The sequence below is a fragment of the Corylus avellana genome, chromosome 5 (genome assembly GCF_965113065.1).
Source record: "Corylus avellana chromosome 5, dhCorAvel1.hap1.2, whole genome shotgun sequence".
NCBI classification, from domain to species: Eukaryota; Viridiplantae; Streptophyta; class Magnoliopsida; order Fagales; family Betulaceae; genus Corylus; species Corylus avellana.
The window spans coordinates 22470572-22488104 of record NC_142494.1 but is presented as its reverse complement, the minus strand read 5'-3'; the positions used below and the strand labels follow the sequence as shown (position 1 = coordinate 22488104).

The 17533-nt window shown below is 37.9% G+C and overlaps 2 protein-coding genes across 9 annotated transcripts in view; one reads left to right on the top strand and one right to left on the bottom strand.

Moving 5' to 3' along the window:
* SGR2 (shoot gravitropism 2 (SGR2)) overlaps positions 1-1301 on the bottom strand; it is a 28198-nt gene extending 26897 nt beyond the window's left edge. For 3 of the 7 annotated variants that reach the window (XM_059593549.2, XM_059593548.2, XM_059593550.2), the window contains exon 1: positions 502-1301. In XM_059593549.2, coding sequence (XP_059449532.2) covers positions 502-730 — 229 coding nt within the window. In that variant the 5' untranslated portion in view covers positions 731-1301. The remainder of the gene's footprint in view (positions 1-501) is intronic. The other 4 variants (XR_009440180.2, XM_059593547.2, XM_059593546.2 and 1 more) reach the window with 3 other exon arrangements.
* Positions 1302-8216: 6915 nt separating this feature from the next.
* Positions 8217-15637, top strand: LOC132180387 (KH domain-containing protein). 2 transcript variants are annotated; one of them, XM_059593188.2, is made up of 7 exons: positions 8217-8616; positions 9205-9530; positions 9993-10178; positions 10314-10415; positions 10498-10569; positions 10723-10839; positions 14211-15637. In XM_059593188.2, exons 1-7 carry the CDS (start codon positions 8376-8378, stop codon positions 15465-15467), a joined length of 2301 nt encoding a protein of 766 aa, XP_059449171.2. In that variant the 5' UTR covers positions 8217-8375; the 3' UTR covers positions 15468-15637. The 2 variants fall into 2 exon arrangements, with proteins under 2 accessions (XP_059449171.2, XP_059449170.2); XM_059593187.2 differs by having other exon boundaries at positions 10498-10572.
* The last annotated feature ends 1896 nt before the right edge of the window (positions 15638-17533 follow it).

Here is a 17533-nt window from a genome sequence, read left to right as displayed (position 1 = left end):
TGTTCTCTGAAAACTGCTTTTAAACATTGTTTTTCAAACACAGCTAAACAGGCCCACCCAATTTCACACTTGTGCATCTAAAGACTGACGCAAAGCCATTTTAGAGGCTTCAAAAATTTGAAGCACAAATTCTCCTTCAACTTAATTCGAGCAACAATGGACCCATCCTAGAAACATCGAATCAGATAGCATATGATACAACAGGTAATATTACCTTCTAAATTATGTCAAAAGAGAGGGAAAAAAAAAATTCATGGAACAAACCGAGTGAGTAAAAACAATATCGAAGTTCGGTAATTTGCTGAACGTTCCCAAAAAAGAATAAGTACATTATACATGAACTGACACAAATAAATGCATCAAGCATGACTGAGAAAGGTAATGAGACTTTGAAGTTCTTCACTTTTCCTCCTCTCAGCAACCGAACCAAGCATTTTGGAATCAAACAAGCCAACTTATTAAAAAAAATGGCTACCAAATTTATTAGAAGAAAAAACTCACCATTCTCTGCCAAAGGCACCTTGCAAAAGTACCACCTAACATCGCCCCCATCCGAAGGACTCCTCGTCTGCGCAAGATACTTCTGCCTGCCCTTACACTGCTCGATCTCATCCTCCAATCTCGCAATGTTCGACGGTGTATTCTTCAACAAATCAGGGGACGTCTCCTCATCCCCACTGGTACCAATAGCTCCTGAAACCAACTCTGGGCTTGCCTTGGAACCCGCCATAGAAACGTGGCTCGGAAGCAATCCTACGTATGAATTAAGAAAAGAATCCAAAAGGGTATTCTAGTATCAAGTATAATACATGAACTCCCACCAGATTCCTGCATGAACTGGACAAAGTTTGCACTATAGGATCAACCATCAAAGCGATTCGAAGAAAGAACACGCATTCTCTTCATCAAATTATCAAATGGGTAATCTTCATAATGGTCAAACTCCACTCTCTAACTGAACTTTGCAAGATTTAGCTTTCCAATTGGAATTTCACGTGAATCAAACATAACCCATCAAAAGAAACATCACGTCGATATCAACTCTAAAAGCACATGCAAGGAAGCGAATATGAAATAAAATAGAGGAAAATGGAAGAAAGTAAAACTCAAATAGCAAGAACTTCAAGGGAAGGAATCAGAAGGAAATTTGGGGAGCCCAGATGGAAAATAAGCTTTTGGAATTTTGTGGGGAAAAGGAAAAAACCCAGAATCCAGAAGAAACCAAAATCCAATAGAAAGGAAAAAGATGAGAGTTTATTGTTGAGAAAGAAGAATGACAGCTCGGTGTTGAATGTCAGGTAGAAACTACAGGTACAAACTATATGAAATGGGCCAAATGGCGGTTGCGGTGCTATGCTTAGGGCGTGTTTGGTTATGCCTTTTAAACACTGAGACTAATAAACCCTTCTCTTTTCTTTTTTTTTTTTTTTTTTTTTTTTTTTTTAAGAGCATTCTCAATGGAGGTGCTAAATTTTTATGCAAAATAGCTCCTTAAAACTCACTTTTATCTAGTTTAGCTAATGAATTTTTAAATGCATTCACATCCGATTAGCTATATTTTTATCTATATCATTTAAATATTATTAAAAGTGAGAAAAGTTTTGGGAAAAAGAGAACATGTGAGAGGAAAAATGGGAAAAGTTTAGGAAAAGAGAGAACATGCAGAGAAAAAGTAGGAAAAGATTTGGGAAAAAGAGAAAACAGGTAAGAGAAACAATAAAAAATAAAATGGTTTCCTTAAAAAGTGCTGCTACATTTAACTTTTTTTTTAGCTTTTCCAATCAAATATCTATTTTATATTTTCTTTTAGCTAATCCAATGTAGGGGGTTTTTTAAACATTTGAAGAGCCATTTTAGATAAAAGTAACATTTAGCTCTTCCATTGGGAATGCTCTAAGTGAGCGACTAATAAACCTTTTATGGATTTATGCTAATACCAATATCATATTATGTGCATTTTAGGTTACCCTTTTTTTTTTTTTTTTACTATATCATCATTAATCTTTAAGTTCTCTTAGAGCTATCATTTCAGGCCTCATTAGGTTCTATTGGTTCCTTAGCTCAGTTAGCTGAGGTGTTTGAGTTTGAGATCCCGGCTGCCATCGAGTTGGATGCAATCTAGGCAGCTAGGAACAATTGTGTCATTTGTGTGCATTATGGTTTCTCCTCTAATTTGCACAATGTGGATATTCAAATTCACACCATCTTTAAGACTATTTAAACCTTAAACCGTTTATTTTTCTTTGAGAAAACTTTAATTTCCTACTAAAACTGTCTGACTTTTTCCTTTGAACGGGCTACAATGGTTGTTCAAATGAGTCATATTGTTCTTGCTTTGTTCAAACAATAACCATTTTCGTTTCCAGCCATGAGATTTTCATTTGAAAATCACCCGAACCCTAATTTTCTTGTTACCGATATCTTCCTCCATATCATAGTAACTACAATTCACCAAACATGCATTCTAAAACATCCAATGTATCATCAAAATTACTCATGTAAATCAAAAGTCTAATTTCTCCTTCTTATTATATAGCTGTTTGAACAATATTCATTTCTCCTTCTTATTACACATGTTATTATATAACATGTGGCATTTTACTTGACACATGGCATCAAGCAGAACATGGTGGAATATGACATGACGTCTTACACATGTTAGAACAAAAACTTATCTCGTTCGAATAAGATCCTCCTTGTTCGAATAAAAAATGACCCGCTTCGAAAAGAACTATATTCGGTGTACAAGTCGTAAATTTTGATCGTTTTTCTTCGATTTTCCTTTCACTTTAAATCTTAATTCTTTACTAACTATCATACATTGTCAAAACATTACTAATTTTACATGACCTTAGTTTTCACTATTTTCATGTCATTATCTTTAAATTTCTATTTTACTTTAGCTTATATTTTTCCTCTGTATTACATTAGACCTCCAATTTCAATGTAACTTCATCTTATTTGGAGGAAACCTCCACAAAATGTCTTTATGTCTAAGCGAGGTAGCGGGAGAACTTATGGATAGAGCGGGAAATACCTGCCTCGACTTATTCTCTGTTTCCTGTTCAACATAGAGAAATAACAAAAGAAAAAGGAACGGTTGGACCCTTATGGGCCATGTATTATGACTAAGTTGGACCTTTATGTAGCCCAATAATTATTTAGCCGCGGGGGCCTCATAATATGTCCTCTAAGCCTATGGTTGTATTTATAATTAAAAAACTATTGGTCTCCATATTTGTTCTATCTCATATTACAAATCAATCATTAAATTTGTGAACTTATGTAAATTCTACATAAGTCAATGATATACCATACAAATTTAATGATTTATTTATTGAATTTGTAAGAGAATATGAAAAAAAATATGAATAAATTGTTGACACCAATCATTTCTCTTATCCAGTTAACAATTTTTTATATGATCAAAATTATTACAAATCTAACTCGAAATTAAAATGGTTATAATTTAGGAGTGTACTCCTTTGATTAAAGGGAAAATTATACTTTACCCCCTCAAAAGTTGTCAGGATTTTTCAATTCGACCCCCAAAGTTTCAATTTTTTGCAATTCGGCTATTCTGTCAGTCAAAGCCGTTTTAACTGACGGAAGAGTGATCACGTGCGACGCACATCATCACTGTAAATTTTTTTTTCCTAAACTGTCCCCATCCCTGTTATTCGCATCCCCATTCGTATTGGTTTTTTTTTTTTCCCCGTTTCAAGCTCCAAGCAAAGGAGGGCAAAGCCAAAACAGGACAAGTCCATATGCACCTTCTAAAGAATGGGATATATCAAATTACAGACTGAGTCATCCTCTAACTCAAAGAGAACACATTTATGTGTGATCATCCAACCGAATGCTCTGAAGTATTCTACGATCAACCATAAACAGTAATATTAGTGAAACCCAACCCAAACAAAGGGAAAAAAAAAAAAAAAAAAAAAAAAAAAAAAACCACATTCTAAAGAATGGGATACTGACATGAAACGAAACAAGCTCTAACCGTAAGACTCCATATTGACATCACATCCATCTTCATCGCCCAAGTTAACCCAAGGTAACCCATCTGCCGAGATTTCTAGGTAACTCGCCGGTGATTCTTAGGTAACTTGACAACACTGGTCAACCCGATGAGCGACCTCGGAATCGAACCGTGCAACTCGTTCATCGCTAGATCCAAATCCTTGAGCTTCTTAAGCTGACCCAGCGAGTCAGGAATCTCCCACACCAAGTTACAGTCCGTGAGCCATAGTACCTTGAGATTCGTCAAGTTTCCGAGCTTCGGTGGAATCCCACCTGGAAAAATAGACTGTAAGATAGGTTAAGCACCTTGAGGGTGGAAATGTTTCATAGAAATGCCGGAATTGTCCCGTCCAAGAGATTGTAAACCAATGAGAGAACCTCAAGTTTCTGAAATCGGCCAAATGTATCAGGGATAGCTCCGGATAAATTGTTGCTCGTCAAGTCTAGGTAGACCAAAATGGGCGTGGGTCAGGCGGGTTGGTGGCGGTATTTTGGGTACGAAAAGGTCAACGTCATTGTTCCATTAGTCAAAAGCAGCTTTGACTAATGAAATGGCTGAATTGAAGAAAAAAAAATTTTGGAATTTTGGGGGGGTGAATTGCAAAAATTAAAACTTTGGGAGTCGAATCGAAAAATGCTGCCAACTTTGGGGGGTAAAGTGTAATTTTCCCTTAATTAAATGAGTAAGGCTAAGGTTGATCTATATACTTTTATATTTATAGGGAAAAATCCACTTTACCCCCCTGAATTTTCAGGTGTTTTTTAATTTAAACCCCAAAGTTTAAAAATTGGCAATGTACCCCCCTAATGTTTCAAAAATTTTCAATTTAAACCTTCCGTTACTAATTTTCGTCAAATTGGACGGGAATCCATGAAATTATGTAATTACCATTAGACTTTTTGAAAAAAATTCATATAAAATCCACTTTACCCCCCTGAAGTTTCAGAAGTTTTTCAATTTGAACCACAAAGTTTAAAAATTAGCAATGTACCTAAGGCTGTCAAAATTTACGGGAAAACCGGGGACCCAGTTTCAGTTTCAGTTCCGGTTGCAAAAAAAAAAAAAAAAACCAGAACCCCGGTTCCGGTCCCGATTTTTGGCACCCGGTAAAAACCGGGAAAACCGGAACCGGGTGCATATATAATTATATATATAAAATAATATATTTTAATATATATATATGGGGAAAATGCAATTTACCCCCCTGAAGTTTCAAGGGTTTTTTAATTTTAACCCCAAAGTTCAAAAATTGGTAATCTACCCCCCTGAAGTTTCAAAAATTGGCAATTTAAACCTTCCGTTTAATTTTTTCGTCAAAATTGACGAAAATCTATGAAATTACATCATTGTCCTTAGGCTATTTTAAAAACATTTCCATCAAATTTAACGAAAAAATTAAACGGAAGGTTTAAATTGCCAATTTTTGAAACTTTAGGGGGGTAGATTGCCAATTTTTGAACGTTGGGGTTAAAATTGAAAAACTCCTGAAACTTCAGGGGGTAAACTGCATTTTCCCCTATATATATATATATATATATATATATATATATATATATATATATATATATATATATTTTAGCCATTTACCACTTAGGGTTCACGCATCTCTTCTTCCTTCCAACCGGAACCGGGTGCATATATAATTATAGGGTTAAATGTTAAATTAGTCCTTCGGGTTTTACAACTTTATTTTTTCTCCCTTGGGGTTTCATTTTTATCACAGGAGGTCCCTGTGGTTTTGATAATAGACCAAGTTAGTCCTCCGTCAGTTGACCGTTAGTTGACTTAACGGAATTCCACGTGGACCAATCACATGTTGACACGTGGCACCTACTTAATTTTTTTTTAATTAAAAAAAATGTATTTTCTAAAAAAGAAAAAAGAAAAAAGATCAGGGGTGGCCGAGCCACCTCCTGGGCACCAAGGGGATGGCTCGGTTGCCCCCCAATCTTCTTTTTTTTTTTTTTTTTTTTTTTTTTTAAGAAAATACATTTTTTAAAAAAATTAAATACGTGCCACGTGTCAACATGTGATTGGTCAACGTGGAATTCTGTTAAGTCAACTAACGGTCAACTGACGGAAGACTAACTTGGTCTATTATCAAAACCACAGGGACCTCCTGTGATAAAAATGAAACCTCAGGGAGGAAAAAATAAAATTGAAAAACCCCAGGGGTGTGTGGAGTATTTAACCCATATATATATATATTATTTTTAAAACACACACAGTCTTTTTGTCCATACATAATACATATATGTATTGGCATTGATTTTGTTGAGGGAGAGGAGTTTTGCTGGGTTTTACCGAGGGAGAGGAGTTTTGGGTTGTTAATTTTGGGTTGTGGATTTCTGGGTGTTGCTGGGTTTTGCTGAGGGAGATGAGTTTTTGGTTGTTAATTTTTTGGGTTTTGCTAGAGTGTTCTTTGCCATGGCCGAATGGTGGAGTTTTGGGTTAATTTTTTTATTTGATTTCATAGAGGAGTTTGAGTTTGGGTTTGGATGTTTTCTTGAGTATTTGTAACAATGGAAAAACAAGATTACTCTTGTTTGGAGAAGATGATGTTCTTGGACTGAGATGCAAGGTTTTTGTGGTTGGGTCCGGCAAGAAAGTTGCCGGAGAAGGTGACCGTGGGTTTCTTAAAAAACCGGTTACCGGACCGGGTAAAACCGGAACCGGCCGGTAACCGGGACCCCGGTTAACCGGGGTTCCGGCTCCAGTTTCTCAAAATCGAGAATCAGGGTACCCCAGTAGACCGGGTTGACACCCCTAAATGTACTCCCCAATATTTCAAAAATTTTCAATTTAAACCTTTCGTTAATAATTTTCGTTAAATTGGACGAAATTTTTTTAAAAAAAGCCTGAGGGTAATTATGTAATTTTAGAGATTTTCATCTAATTTGACGGAAATTAGTAACGGAAGGTTTAAATTTAAAAATTTTAAAACATTAGGGGGTACATTGCCAATTTTTAAACTTTGGGGTTCAAATTGAAAAACTCCTGAAACTTTAGGGGGGTGAAGTGGATTTTTCTCAAAAATTTCCGTCCAATTTAACGGAAATTAATAACGGAAGGTTTAAATTGAAAATTTTTGAAACATTAGGGGGGTACATTGCCAATTTTTAAACTTTGAGGTTCAAATTGAAAAACTCCTGAAATTTCAGAGGATTAAAGTAAATTTTCTCCATATTTATATCTCAATACAACTTGAGCTTAACTTACCGTGTTCATAAATTTAACATGAAAATAGTAGGATAAAGTTAAAAGATTTGATCATTTAATTAAATAATTTTGACGTATATAGAGTCTATAAAAACCCAACCCACCAAAACAGTCATGTCGCTACCAACAACAACTACAACCCTTGGGCCATACACCAGGGCTCGTTTGGTTCGCAGATTGGATGTTCCGTTAGGAAAATGAATAACTATTACTAGGAATAGAAGATGATGGAATGAAATAGTTATTCATGTTCCTTATGAGAGTTGAACCAAAATTATCAAAAACTCCACCCTCCTTTTTTTTTTTTTAATAAAAAAAAACTTAAAATTACAGGGGTGGCTGGCCACCCCCTTGCATGACCTGGGGATGGTATGACCACCCCCGGTGGATTTGGAGTGGCCAAGCTCATCAAGGGTGGCCTACCCACTGCAGATGGCGAAGGGGGAGGCTGTGGCCAGCCCCTAAACATTTAGGGGGTGGTCGCACCACCCCCGGGCCACCTTGGGGGTCCACCCCAAGGTGCTTCGGGGGTGGTGTGACCACCCTCAGGTCATGCAGGGGGGTGGCCGGCCACCCAATGGGGTTGCCAACCACCCCTGTAAATTTAGATTTTTCCTTTGCTTTTTTTTTTTTTCAAAAAAAGAAAAGAAAAAAATAAATGGTTTTTTTTTTGGAAAAACTTGTCCATTCCTTCATGAATTAGAATAATAGCTATTCCTCTTATTTTTTAGAGGAATAACTATTATTGTGTATAAGAGGTTAATGATTTTCACGGAAATAACTATTTGAATAAATCCTTACCGAATAAAAGAATGACTATTCCATAGAAATAGTCATTCCATTCTAAAGATGTATTCCGCAAACCAAACGGGCCCAATCCCGTCACCCATAACCCCCCTAACCCGTCACCGATAACCCTAGTCCCTGGCGCTGAGATAAAAGGCCCAGATTGAAGTCTCACGGAAATATCTCAGCCCCAAAACTCACTCTTTATAAAATGCCTTAAACCTCTCCACCCTCTCTTAGCCACATTCCAGCTCTCTCTCTCTCTCTGTCTCTATATCTCACTGACACGAACACAAAACCCTCGCTCTCGATCTGGTGGTAGTTTGGAGCTTCCGTGAACACTATGGCGGAGGAAGAGATTGTAGAGGTTGAGGTGATTCCCGCTGCGCCGTCGGATAACAAGCGCAAACTTGAGGATTTGGAGCCCGAAGCCCCAGAGCCTGATAAGCCGAGCACGGACCAGCTAGCCGATCTAAATGCCGACCCCAATGACGATGCACCGGCCGAGGATGCTGACGAGGCAGTTTCTTCCGGTGGGCCTGAGGTGAAGCGGGCCCGCCTCGATGACAAGCCCGACGACTCAGGTATTTATATCTAATTAGGGTTTACTTCATTGCTTACATATGTGTGTATCTGTGTAATGTGTCTGAGGGATTGTTTATAATAATTTTAGTTTTAGTTTTTTTTGATCTTTTATTTATGTGTATTTTAACCTTGAAAAATGGCCACTAATTGGATGAAAGAAAAATAGAAATGGAAAAATTCGTGCCTGAAGGCTCATTTGGATGAAAGTGAGATCTCCTAAAGTTAACTTTTTGACGAACAGGGCATGTAGTTTGTATGGGAGAGATTTCATGGTCACTATGTTTAAATTGTTTTTTTGTGAAAAAAGAAATCAGTTTTTTTAGGAAAAGAACACATTTCAGGCATGCGTGATAGAGGAAGAGGTTGAACATTTGTATAAAGCCTTGTTTTGTCATCGTGAATGGTTGATAGACCGCATTTTGATAAGGTGTTGCGCTGTATGTTGTAGAATTTAGCCTTCTTGTGCAAATCTGCATTGAAATCCTTGTAATGTGTGTGTGTGTGCAGCAGCTGTGTTCTAATACAACATACTTCCTCTGTATGCACCTGGTTTTGTGTCTTCAATTACTCTAATTTTGGTGTTGCAGCTAATGAAAATGGGTACCAAGAGAAGAAAGAGAATGACAATGGACCTGTTGGGGAGAACAACGAGCAACCTGAGGTGGAGAGTTTACAGTCAGAGGATGCTCAACCTTCAGTTGAGGAAGTTCCACCAACAGGGACCGATGGCGATGAAGGACCCTCTGTGGAAAACCCTGAGACAGGTGACACTCAACCATCTGTTGAGGATTCTGTGCCTGAAAATGATCAGGAACCACCAAAAGAGGAAAGTCAGCAACCCTCTACAGAGGTTTCTCAGCAAGAAAATGTTTCTCAGACTATGACACGCAAAATTGATGTTCCCAATAATAAGGTGGGTTGACTAATCACTTGTCTTCTAAATGATTATAAATGATAGCATAGTTTTGTGGCTTAATGCCTGAAGATGAGAATGGCATGGGGATTTGGGCGGGTGGGGGTAGTGAGAGCTGCATTCATCAACATTATTTGAAGATGATATAGCGAGTTTTAGTAAATCAATTATATCTTACAGTGTGTTGCCAAATCCAAAGTTATGTGTTGATGAATCCTATGTTTTCTGAATCTCAAGTTACATCATAAGCAAGCAACTGCAGAAGCTTTGATCAGATTGATCAGGAGGCTTTTCCTACACAGCCTCCCATATTGTTTGTTTAGACACTTCTGATAGCCTTTTTTTTGGGTCAAAAATAGAAGATATTTTTATATTACACATTTTTAAAAGTTGAACAGGCCTCTACTTATCAAAAAAATTGAATAGGTATCTGAGAGAGATATTTGCTAAATGCTGGTGCAGGTTGGAGTTCTTATTGGCAAGGCCGGGGATACTATTCGTTACTTGCAGTACAATTCAGGGGCGAAAATTCAAATCACAAGGGATGCTGATGCAGATCCATATGCTGCAACGAGGCTTGTGGAAATAATAGGAAGCTTGGATAATATAACTCAGGCTGAGAAGCTTATAAGTGCTGTCATTGCTGAGGTTTCATACTGTCTGAACTTAGCTTTACTTTTCCACTGCTACTGCTCTCCCTCTCACAATGTGGATTTATATCTGGTTGATGTTTCTTTGGGAGATATGAAACTGATTATTTGATTTTGATGTACTTTTCTGAAGGCTGATGCGGGGGGTTCCCCTTCCCTTATAGCCAGGGGTCTCACTACTGCACAGGCTGCTGCAGCTTCTGAACAAATCCAGATACAAGTTCCAAATGAGAAGGTTATTTTTTGTGTTCTGATGACCAATAAGTATTAATTAATTAGAAACAGGATTTACTAAAGCTATAAGCTTTTTGGTCCAGGTTGGTTTAATAATAGGCAAAGGTGGGGAGACAATTAAAGGTTTGCAGACCAGAACAGGAGCACGCATCCAGGTAGTTGATACCGTATACCGTACCTTTTGATGTATGTAAAAGTTGATGTAGACTAAATGAGGGTGGTGACTTTTTTTCTTGATTTTGTTATAGTTTTTGCATCATCTGTGCTGATAACACCACCCCCCCCCTTTTCTTTTCTCCTTCTTTCAGTTGATACCTCAACATCTTCCAGAAGGAGATGAATCTAAAGAAAGGACTGTCCGAGTGACTGGTGACAAGAAGCAAATTGAGATGGCTAAGGAGTTGATCAAGGAAGTTATGAATCAGGTTTGTATTCGACTTTGATTTTATTTTTCTAGAATGAGAAATGCAGCTAAATTATCATTGTATATTTATTTCTGCTGTGATTGTTATATTAGTCACTTCTCCTAAAAAATTAATTATGTTATTTGATTTTCGAATCTTTTACCAAATGCTCCCAGCATGTTCTTATGTAATAGATAAAGAAAATGCAATAGTGATAAGGTTGATGACTGTACGTGCATTGAGGGAGTAGTGTGTGTAAATGTCCAACGATCAGTATTCTTATCTATATATTGTAAGACTACTTGCAAGACTGTCTAGTGGAGTAGCTAGGATAATTACTTGACTTTTTATGCGGAAGGCTGCCAAATGTAAAATTTGCATTGCTGTACATGTGTAATACTTCAGATTTGAGCCACAGATGTTAGACTTAGATGGAAATAGACTTTGTGAGAGTATTGTATGCATCTTATTCAAGTTCTGTGGATGTTTCTGTTTATTTTGTATAATCATGTTTCAGCAGTTGAAGATGGGAAAACTTAAAGAATATGGTGATGTTGTTATTGTTGGTGGTATTTTTACCTATTCCTGTGTTTTTATAGAGTAGGATTACTGTCGATGGTCCCATGTTGTTTGTTCATGTCTTGCTTGAGTTAGTGCAGAACTGTTCTTCTCACTGGACTGGTTGAGGAGCATTTCTGTTTATTCACATCTGGCAAAGCAATCTATACTGTGGTCATGACATGGTTATCTGTCCAAACAACTGAAAATTCGCATGTCTGTGACAGTTTTTTATTTATCTAGGCTAGAGTTATTTGATAATGTTGCAATAGGAGTGAGAGACTGATCACTTAAATAGCATTCATAAGAGATTTGCGATATTGATGAATGATCCATGCCAAGGTCACTTGAATGCTGTTAGGAAGATCATATATTCAATCCAAGCTGTCGGTTGCCATGATTTATTTATCTTGAAGGTGCCAATTTCGAATTGGTTGGCTTTAAAAATTGCAGATTTGGCTATTGCCTTTTCCATGGGGTCAGCATTGCTTTCTTGGTGTAGCAATAGACAACCACTCTTCATTCTCATCCACGAAAGAGAGGTATCAACCATTAAATCTCGCGATTGCAGGATGTTAATAGTTGGTAAGATTGCTTTGAGACTTGAAAGTTAAAAGAACTAATAATGTAGTAAGACTATTATATTAACCTTAGTGCTCATTAGTGCCGCCAATGTTCTATGAATGAGATGTGTTGGAAGAAAGTGTCATGTCTGGTGAAGTCACAATGATTAAAATGTGTGGGAGATTATTTCAAAACTTGTGTCAAATTCTATGTACGAAGAATATGGTACTTGTCACATGATATGTATTAAGGTGCAGCGTAAAAGCTAAAGCATGGTTACTTGAGATGTATGCAAAAATATTGCATTTTGTTATGTAACCTAGTCTATAACATGCTATGTACACCTATATGACCTGAGCTGTCGTAATGTTGAAACATCTATCAATTATATGTGACTTACAATTGTTATTTAGTTGTTATGAAGATGTCTGAAAGATCTTGCATCTAATTGATGATGTATCTGTATTGATAAATTTGGAACTTCAAAGATTAAGTGCTAATGCTGTGTCTTTCTTGAACATTCAATTGAATAAATTATAATCTTGATTGCTATTTAGTATCAAGTTTGAGACCATTTCATCTAATTGTCATCGAAATTGCTTGGTATTTTGTATCAGTTTCATCATTTTATATCGGTAGCTTGTTTTTCTAATGTTTTTATTTTTATAGCACTCTGGAATGGTGCTATTTTTTTTCTTCATTTTTGTAGTTGAAATCAGACTTTATTTTCCGTAAATACATATATGCACTTTAATGTACTTCTAGAGTTACCTTAGCACAAGAAAGTCTATTGCACCTGCTTCTGTTTTACAATTTTGTTGAATTGACAATTGAAAGCATCCCAGAGCACTTAAAACTTTAAAAAGTCTAATATGACATTTTTGTTGGCAATGCACTTGCATATGTATGGGTATACCTGATAATAGTTTTTTTTCCCCCGTAAAAGCCACTTTTTGTTTTTTTTTTTTTTTTTTTTCTTTCTTCTTATAAACTTCTATGGACGTTCAAATCCCAATAAACCATGGCCATGGTATCGTCCTCAGTCACTCTCCAGATTAAGGTAAATGTATTTATACTTTGGTTTTAGCATGTACATCTATATGTTGGACTACTAGCAATTTAATTTCCGTTAAACTAAAAATGGTGATTGAATTAAATAATGAGATGAAATGAGGAAGAGAATGAAACATCCAAAGCATGGAAGTTTGTTTTAGGTCATTGTTGCTGGATACTTATTTAGAAGCATGATGGTCCCTTTTCAGGACCAAGCGGGTATGGCTATTGATGTATGCATTTTTGCATGTTTTGAAGAAATGGAGCATGGTATTGCTTTTTAGACAATGAACCAGACCAACTACTGTATCCACAAATCATAAAGGGTCTCATATTCATAGAAATGTACTGGCCTTGTAAATGAATGTTTCATTGATGAGTAAAAATGTTGATGGACTGATTGGTGTGATTGATGGATGGTATGGTCAGGTTTAATTGGGGATAGATGGAAGTTGAGAAATATATTCCACCAGGGAGGATAATTTTTTTTTGGTTTTGCCCCCCCTTCATGTGGTTGGAAATGATAGTTGTGGCAACAAATTAGTTTCTTGTTTTTTTAAGAAAGTTTTGAAGCATGTTGTATGTTGTTTATGCATGGCATTGTTTATACATGTTTAGGATTAGCTGGGATAGATGCAAGTTCCCCCTTCATGGTTAGGAAATGATAGTTTTGACAACAAATTAGTTTCTGTTATTTTCTTTAGAAAGATTTAAAGTATGTTGTATGTTCTTTCTTTATACATGACATGGATTAGATTGCATAGGAAAATCTTATCCGATACATATTCTTTCATGTGTTGTATCTTGTTGATGGCATATTGTATCACTTATGTTCCATTTCTTTCTATTTGGATATACATCTCCTACGTGCTTCTCCTGCTTGTTATGATACCTACTTTTATAACGTTGCTGTAGCAACTCTGCAGTATAAGTAGGCATTACAACTCATAGCATAACTATCTTTTTACTTTGTTGTGATGTCAGCTCTTATTTATCTCATCTGATTTTGCCTAAGTATCATGTGTTCCATATATCTGTTCTCATTAAAACAAAATGATGACCTGGGGCCCCTCCAATGTTTTGCATAGGAGATGTGGTTATCAAGCTCAAGTAGCAACTTTCATTCCGCTTTACCTTATAACTGTTCTTAATTTAACTGTGAACAGAACCGTTTCTGTTCTTACTAACTTTTTTCTTTATGCTTTTGCTTGGAATAGCCTGTGAGGCCTTCATCTTTCTCTGGTGGTTTTAACCAGCAGGCTTATCGGCCCCGTGGATCTACTGGTCCACCTCAGTGGGGTCCTCGTCCTACACCATATGATTATCAGCATCGGGGATCATATCCATCTCATAATTCACATTATCCACCTCCAGCATATGGGAGTTATCCTCAACAAATGGCTCCAAGAAGCAGCTATGGTGCTGGTTGGGAGCAAAGGCCTCCAAGCATGCATGGTCCACCCCAACATGCTGGTGGTTATGATTACTATGGTGGACAAGGAGGCCATTTTTCTGATAACCCAGCATCTGCCCAACATTCTACTCCCATTCCTTCACATGCTACTGGCCCTTCCCCTGCCGCTGCTATGGGCTCAGTCCAATCACAGGTGAATTACAATTATGGACAGCCACAGGGTTCAGATTATGGACATTCGGCTGCTTTTTCTCAGGCAGCACCTCAGCAGAGCTATGGACATGGATATGATGAACAGAAATATGAAAGTCATGGTCCTGCACAGCATCCCTATGGAGGACATGGAAGTTCTCAGCAGGTTTACCAACAAGTAGGCACTCAACCAGGCTATGCTGCACAACAGCAGTATGGTAAGCCACAATCATATGGCATGCCTTCACAGGGTCCGCCACAATCTTATGGCCATCCCAGGGCTACTCAACCAGGGGACATGCCTTATCAAGGTTCTGCACCTGCCCAATCATACGGCCCGAATGCACCACCTCAACAGCCTTACCAGTATCCATCTGGTGCTCAGATGCAGCAACCATATGCTCCGTATGGTTCTGCCCCAGCTGCTGACGGGTATAGTCAACCACCACCTGCATCTGGCCCCGCTTATCCACAGCAAGGAGCGCAGCCAGGTTACACTCAGCCTGGTGCACAGCAGGTACCGGGCTATGCACAAGTGGGTCCTGCTGGGGGTTACGGGCCTTATGCAACTTCGCAACAAGGTTACGCCGAGCAGTCAGCTGCTAACAATGCAGCTTATTACCAAGGGTCTCAAGATCCTGCTTACAGTGGTGGTCCTGCAGCAGCAGCCTATAGTGCACCACCAAGTGGGCAGCCAGGATACGCTCAACCAGCACCAACTCAACAAAGTTACGATCAATCTGTCCCACAACCAGGTGGCTATGGAGGTGTGCCAGCAACTGCTCCGGCAGCTTATGGGAAAACTTTGTCGCCTCAGCCCGGTTATCCTCAGTATGACTCTACCCAAATGTATGGAGCACCTCGTTGAAAATTTTAATGCAGTGCTGCATTGAGTTTGGATGGTGATCATTGTATTAGGTATCTGAGTATTTGCTAGTTTGTTTAGGTCTCTGACTGATAATGGAACTTCCGACTTTACTTTTTGCTAGAATGTAGTATTTAATGTTTTGAATTATGAAAAGCTCGCTACTTGGCTTTTGCTAGGGTCTCTGTAGTTGTCGGGAAGCATTCAACAAACTTAGAAGGAAACCAATTATTGCAATTAAATCTCAGTGGTGGTTTTCCAAGATCATTGGCCCAAGTGTACGATGCTTAGAGGTCCTTCGACTTTTTGGCAAAACAATCCAAAGATATATTTTGCTCTTGGTTGGGGGATCTTTCAAGCCTAAAGGTTTTTAATTTGCAGTAAACAAATTCATGATTATAACTACCCTAATTGTCAAATCATTGATCTCTCCAACAATAGTTTTTTGGGAAAGCTGCCATTATCTCTCTTTGGAAATTGGAAGGCTCAAAATTTGGGAATGAATATCTGTTAGAAGATGGTCATGGGTACTCTATGACACTGACGAATAAAAGTGCGTGCAAGCCAGATCCACAAAAGGGTGAGCATGTTTTACGAGGTCAGAATCGTTCACCGCCATTTGTTTGGGGAGACATTGAAATCTATTGAAAATTTACAGGGCTTTAACTGCTTAATTTTTAAATAATAGCCAATCTCACTCCAACAAATCACAAAAAGCACAAGGAAAGAGAATTGCTTTTATTTTAGATCTCTTGCTGCTGCACCAAAGAGGAGCAACAATCAAAGACTCTGAAGACTCTTCACAACATGTAACAGCCAACAAATAAAAATGGAAACCTCAATAACCTAAAAATTGAAGTTCTTGGCTCGTACTATACATAAATATGACTTTTGAGGATTTCAAAGCGTTTGTGGCGACTAAATAAACTAGAAAGCATGCATAATTATTTTTCTTTAAACTGAAAATCGTAAAACTTACGTAAAAAATTAAGCAGCCTATTCACATTACTGTATAATTATCAAAAGAAGAAAAAAAATTTAAAGAAAAATGTTTTCATATGATTTTAAGCAATGCCACTCACATCAATAGCCCGACCAATGTTAATCGACATCGGAGATTGATCCAACATATGCCAATCTTGAAATATGTGCCTTTTAGTGATCAATAACAATAGCTACGTTTGGCAAGGGGAGGGCCAGCACTGTAGCTGGAACGATACTGTTCCAGCTACAGTGCTGTCAGACATTAATATTGACTTTGCAATCTTTTTTTTTTTTTTAAAAAAAAAAAACAAAGTATTAAAATTGAGTTGCTGCACGTGATTTTTTTTTTCAAAATTAGTGTCTTTGTGGGGTGGTCCGAAATTACCCCAGCCCTTTGGGGGTGCTCCGGCCACCCCCAAATACACCCCTTCCTTTTTTTTGTTTTTTTTTTTTTGGGCCAAGGGGGTGGTCCGGCCACCCCCTTGGCCATGGGGGTGGTCCGGCCACCCCCAGATCGGCCTGGGGGTGGCCGGACCACCCCCTTGGCCAAAGGGGTGGCTCCAGCCACCCCATCGTTCCCCCCCTTTTTTTTATTTATTTTTTTTTTTTATTTGCTTTGAAAAAAAAAATTAAAAAAAAAAAAATCACTTGCGGCTAACTCGATTTTAATACTTTGATTTTTTTTTAAAAAAAAAATAGCAAAGTCAAGATTGGTGTCAGCCAGCACTGTAGCTGGAACAGTACCGTTCCAGCTACAGTGCTGGACCTCCCCTTGCCAAACGTAGCTAATAATTCTAAGGGAAACTTATTTGTTGGGTGACATACTATTTGACCAGGCTGATCTTCAAGACAGGCAAGTGTTTGCGTAAGCAACTGTGTAGTCTGTGTTTGTGAATCTGCCCTGCATCTACTCATTGATCATTTTCCAAACCAAGGCTTATAACTGTTCATAATGGTCCACATACCAATACACAGTTAAATTCAAACTCAAAAAGTCACTTCTTTCTGATCACTGTCAACAGCTGTCCGGTGACCCCGTCTGCCGGGGTGGGCGGGGGCGACACTCGTAATTTTGACGATAACAA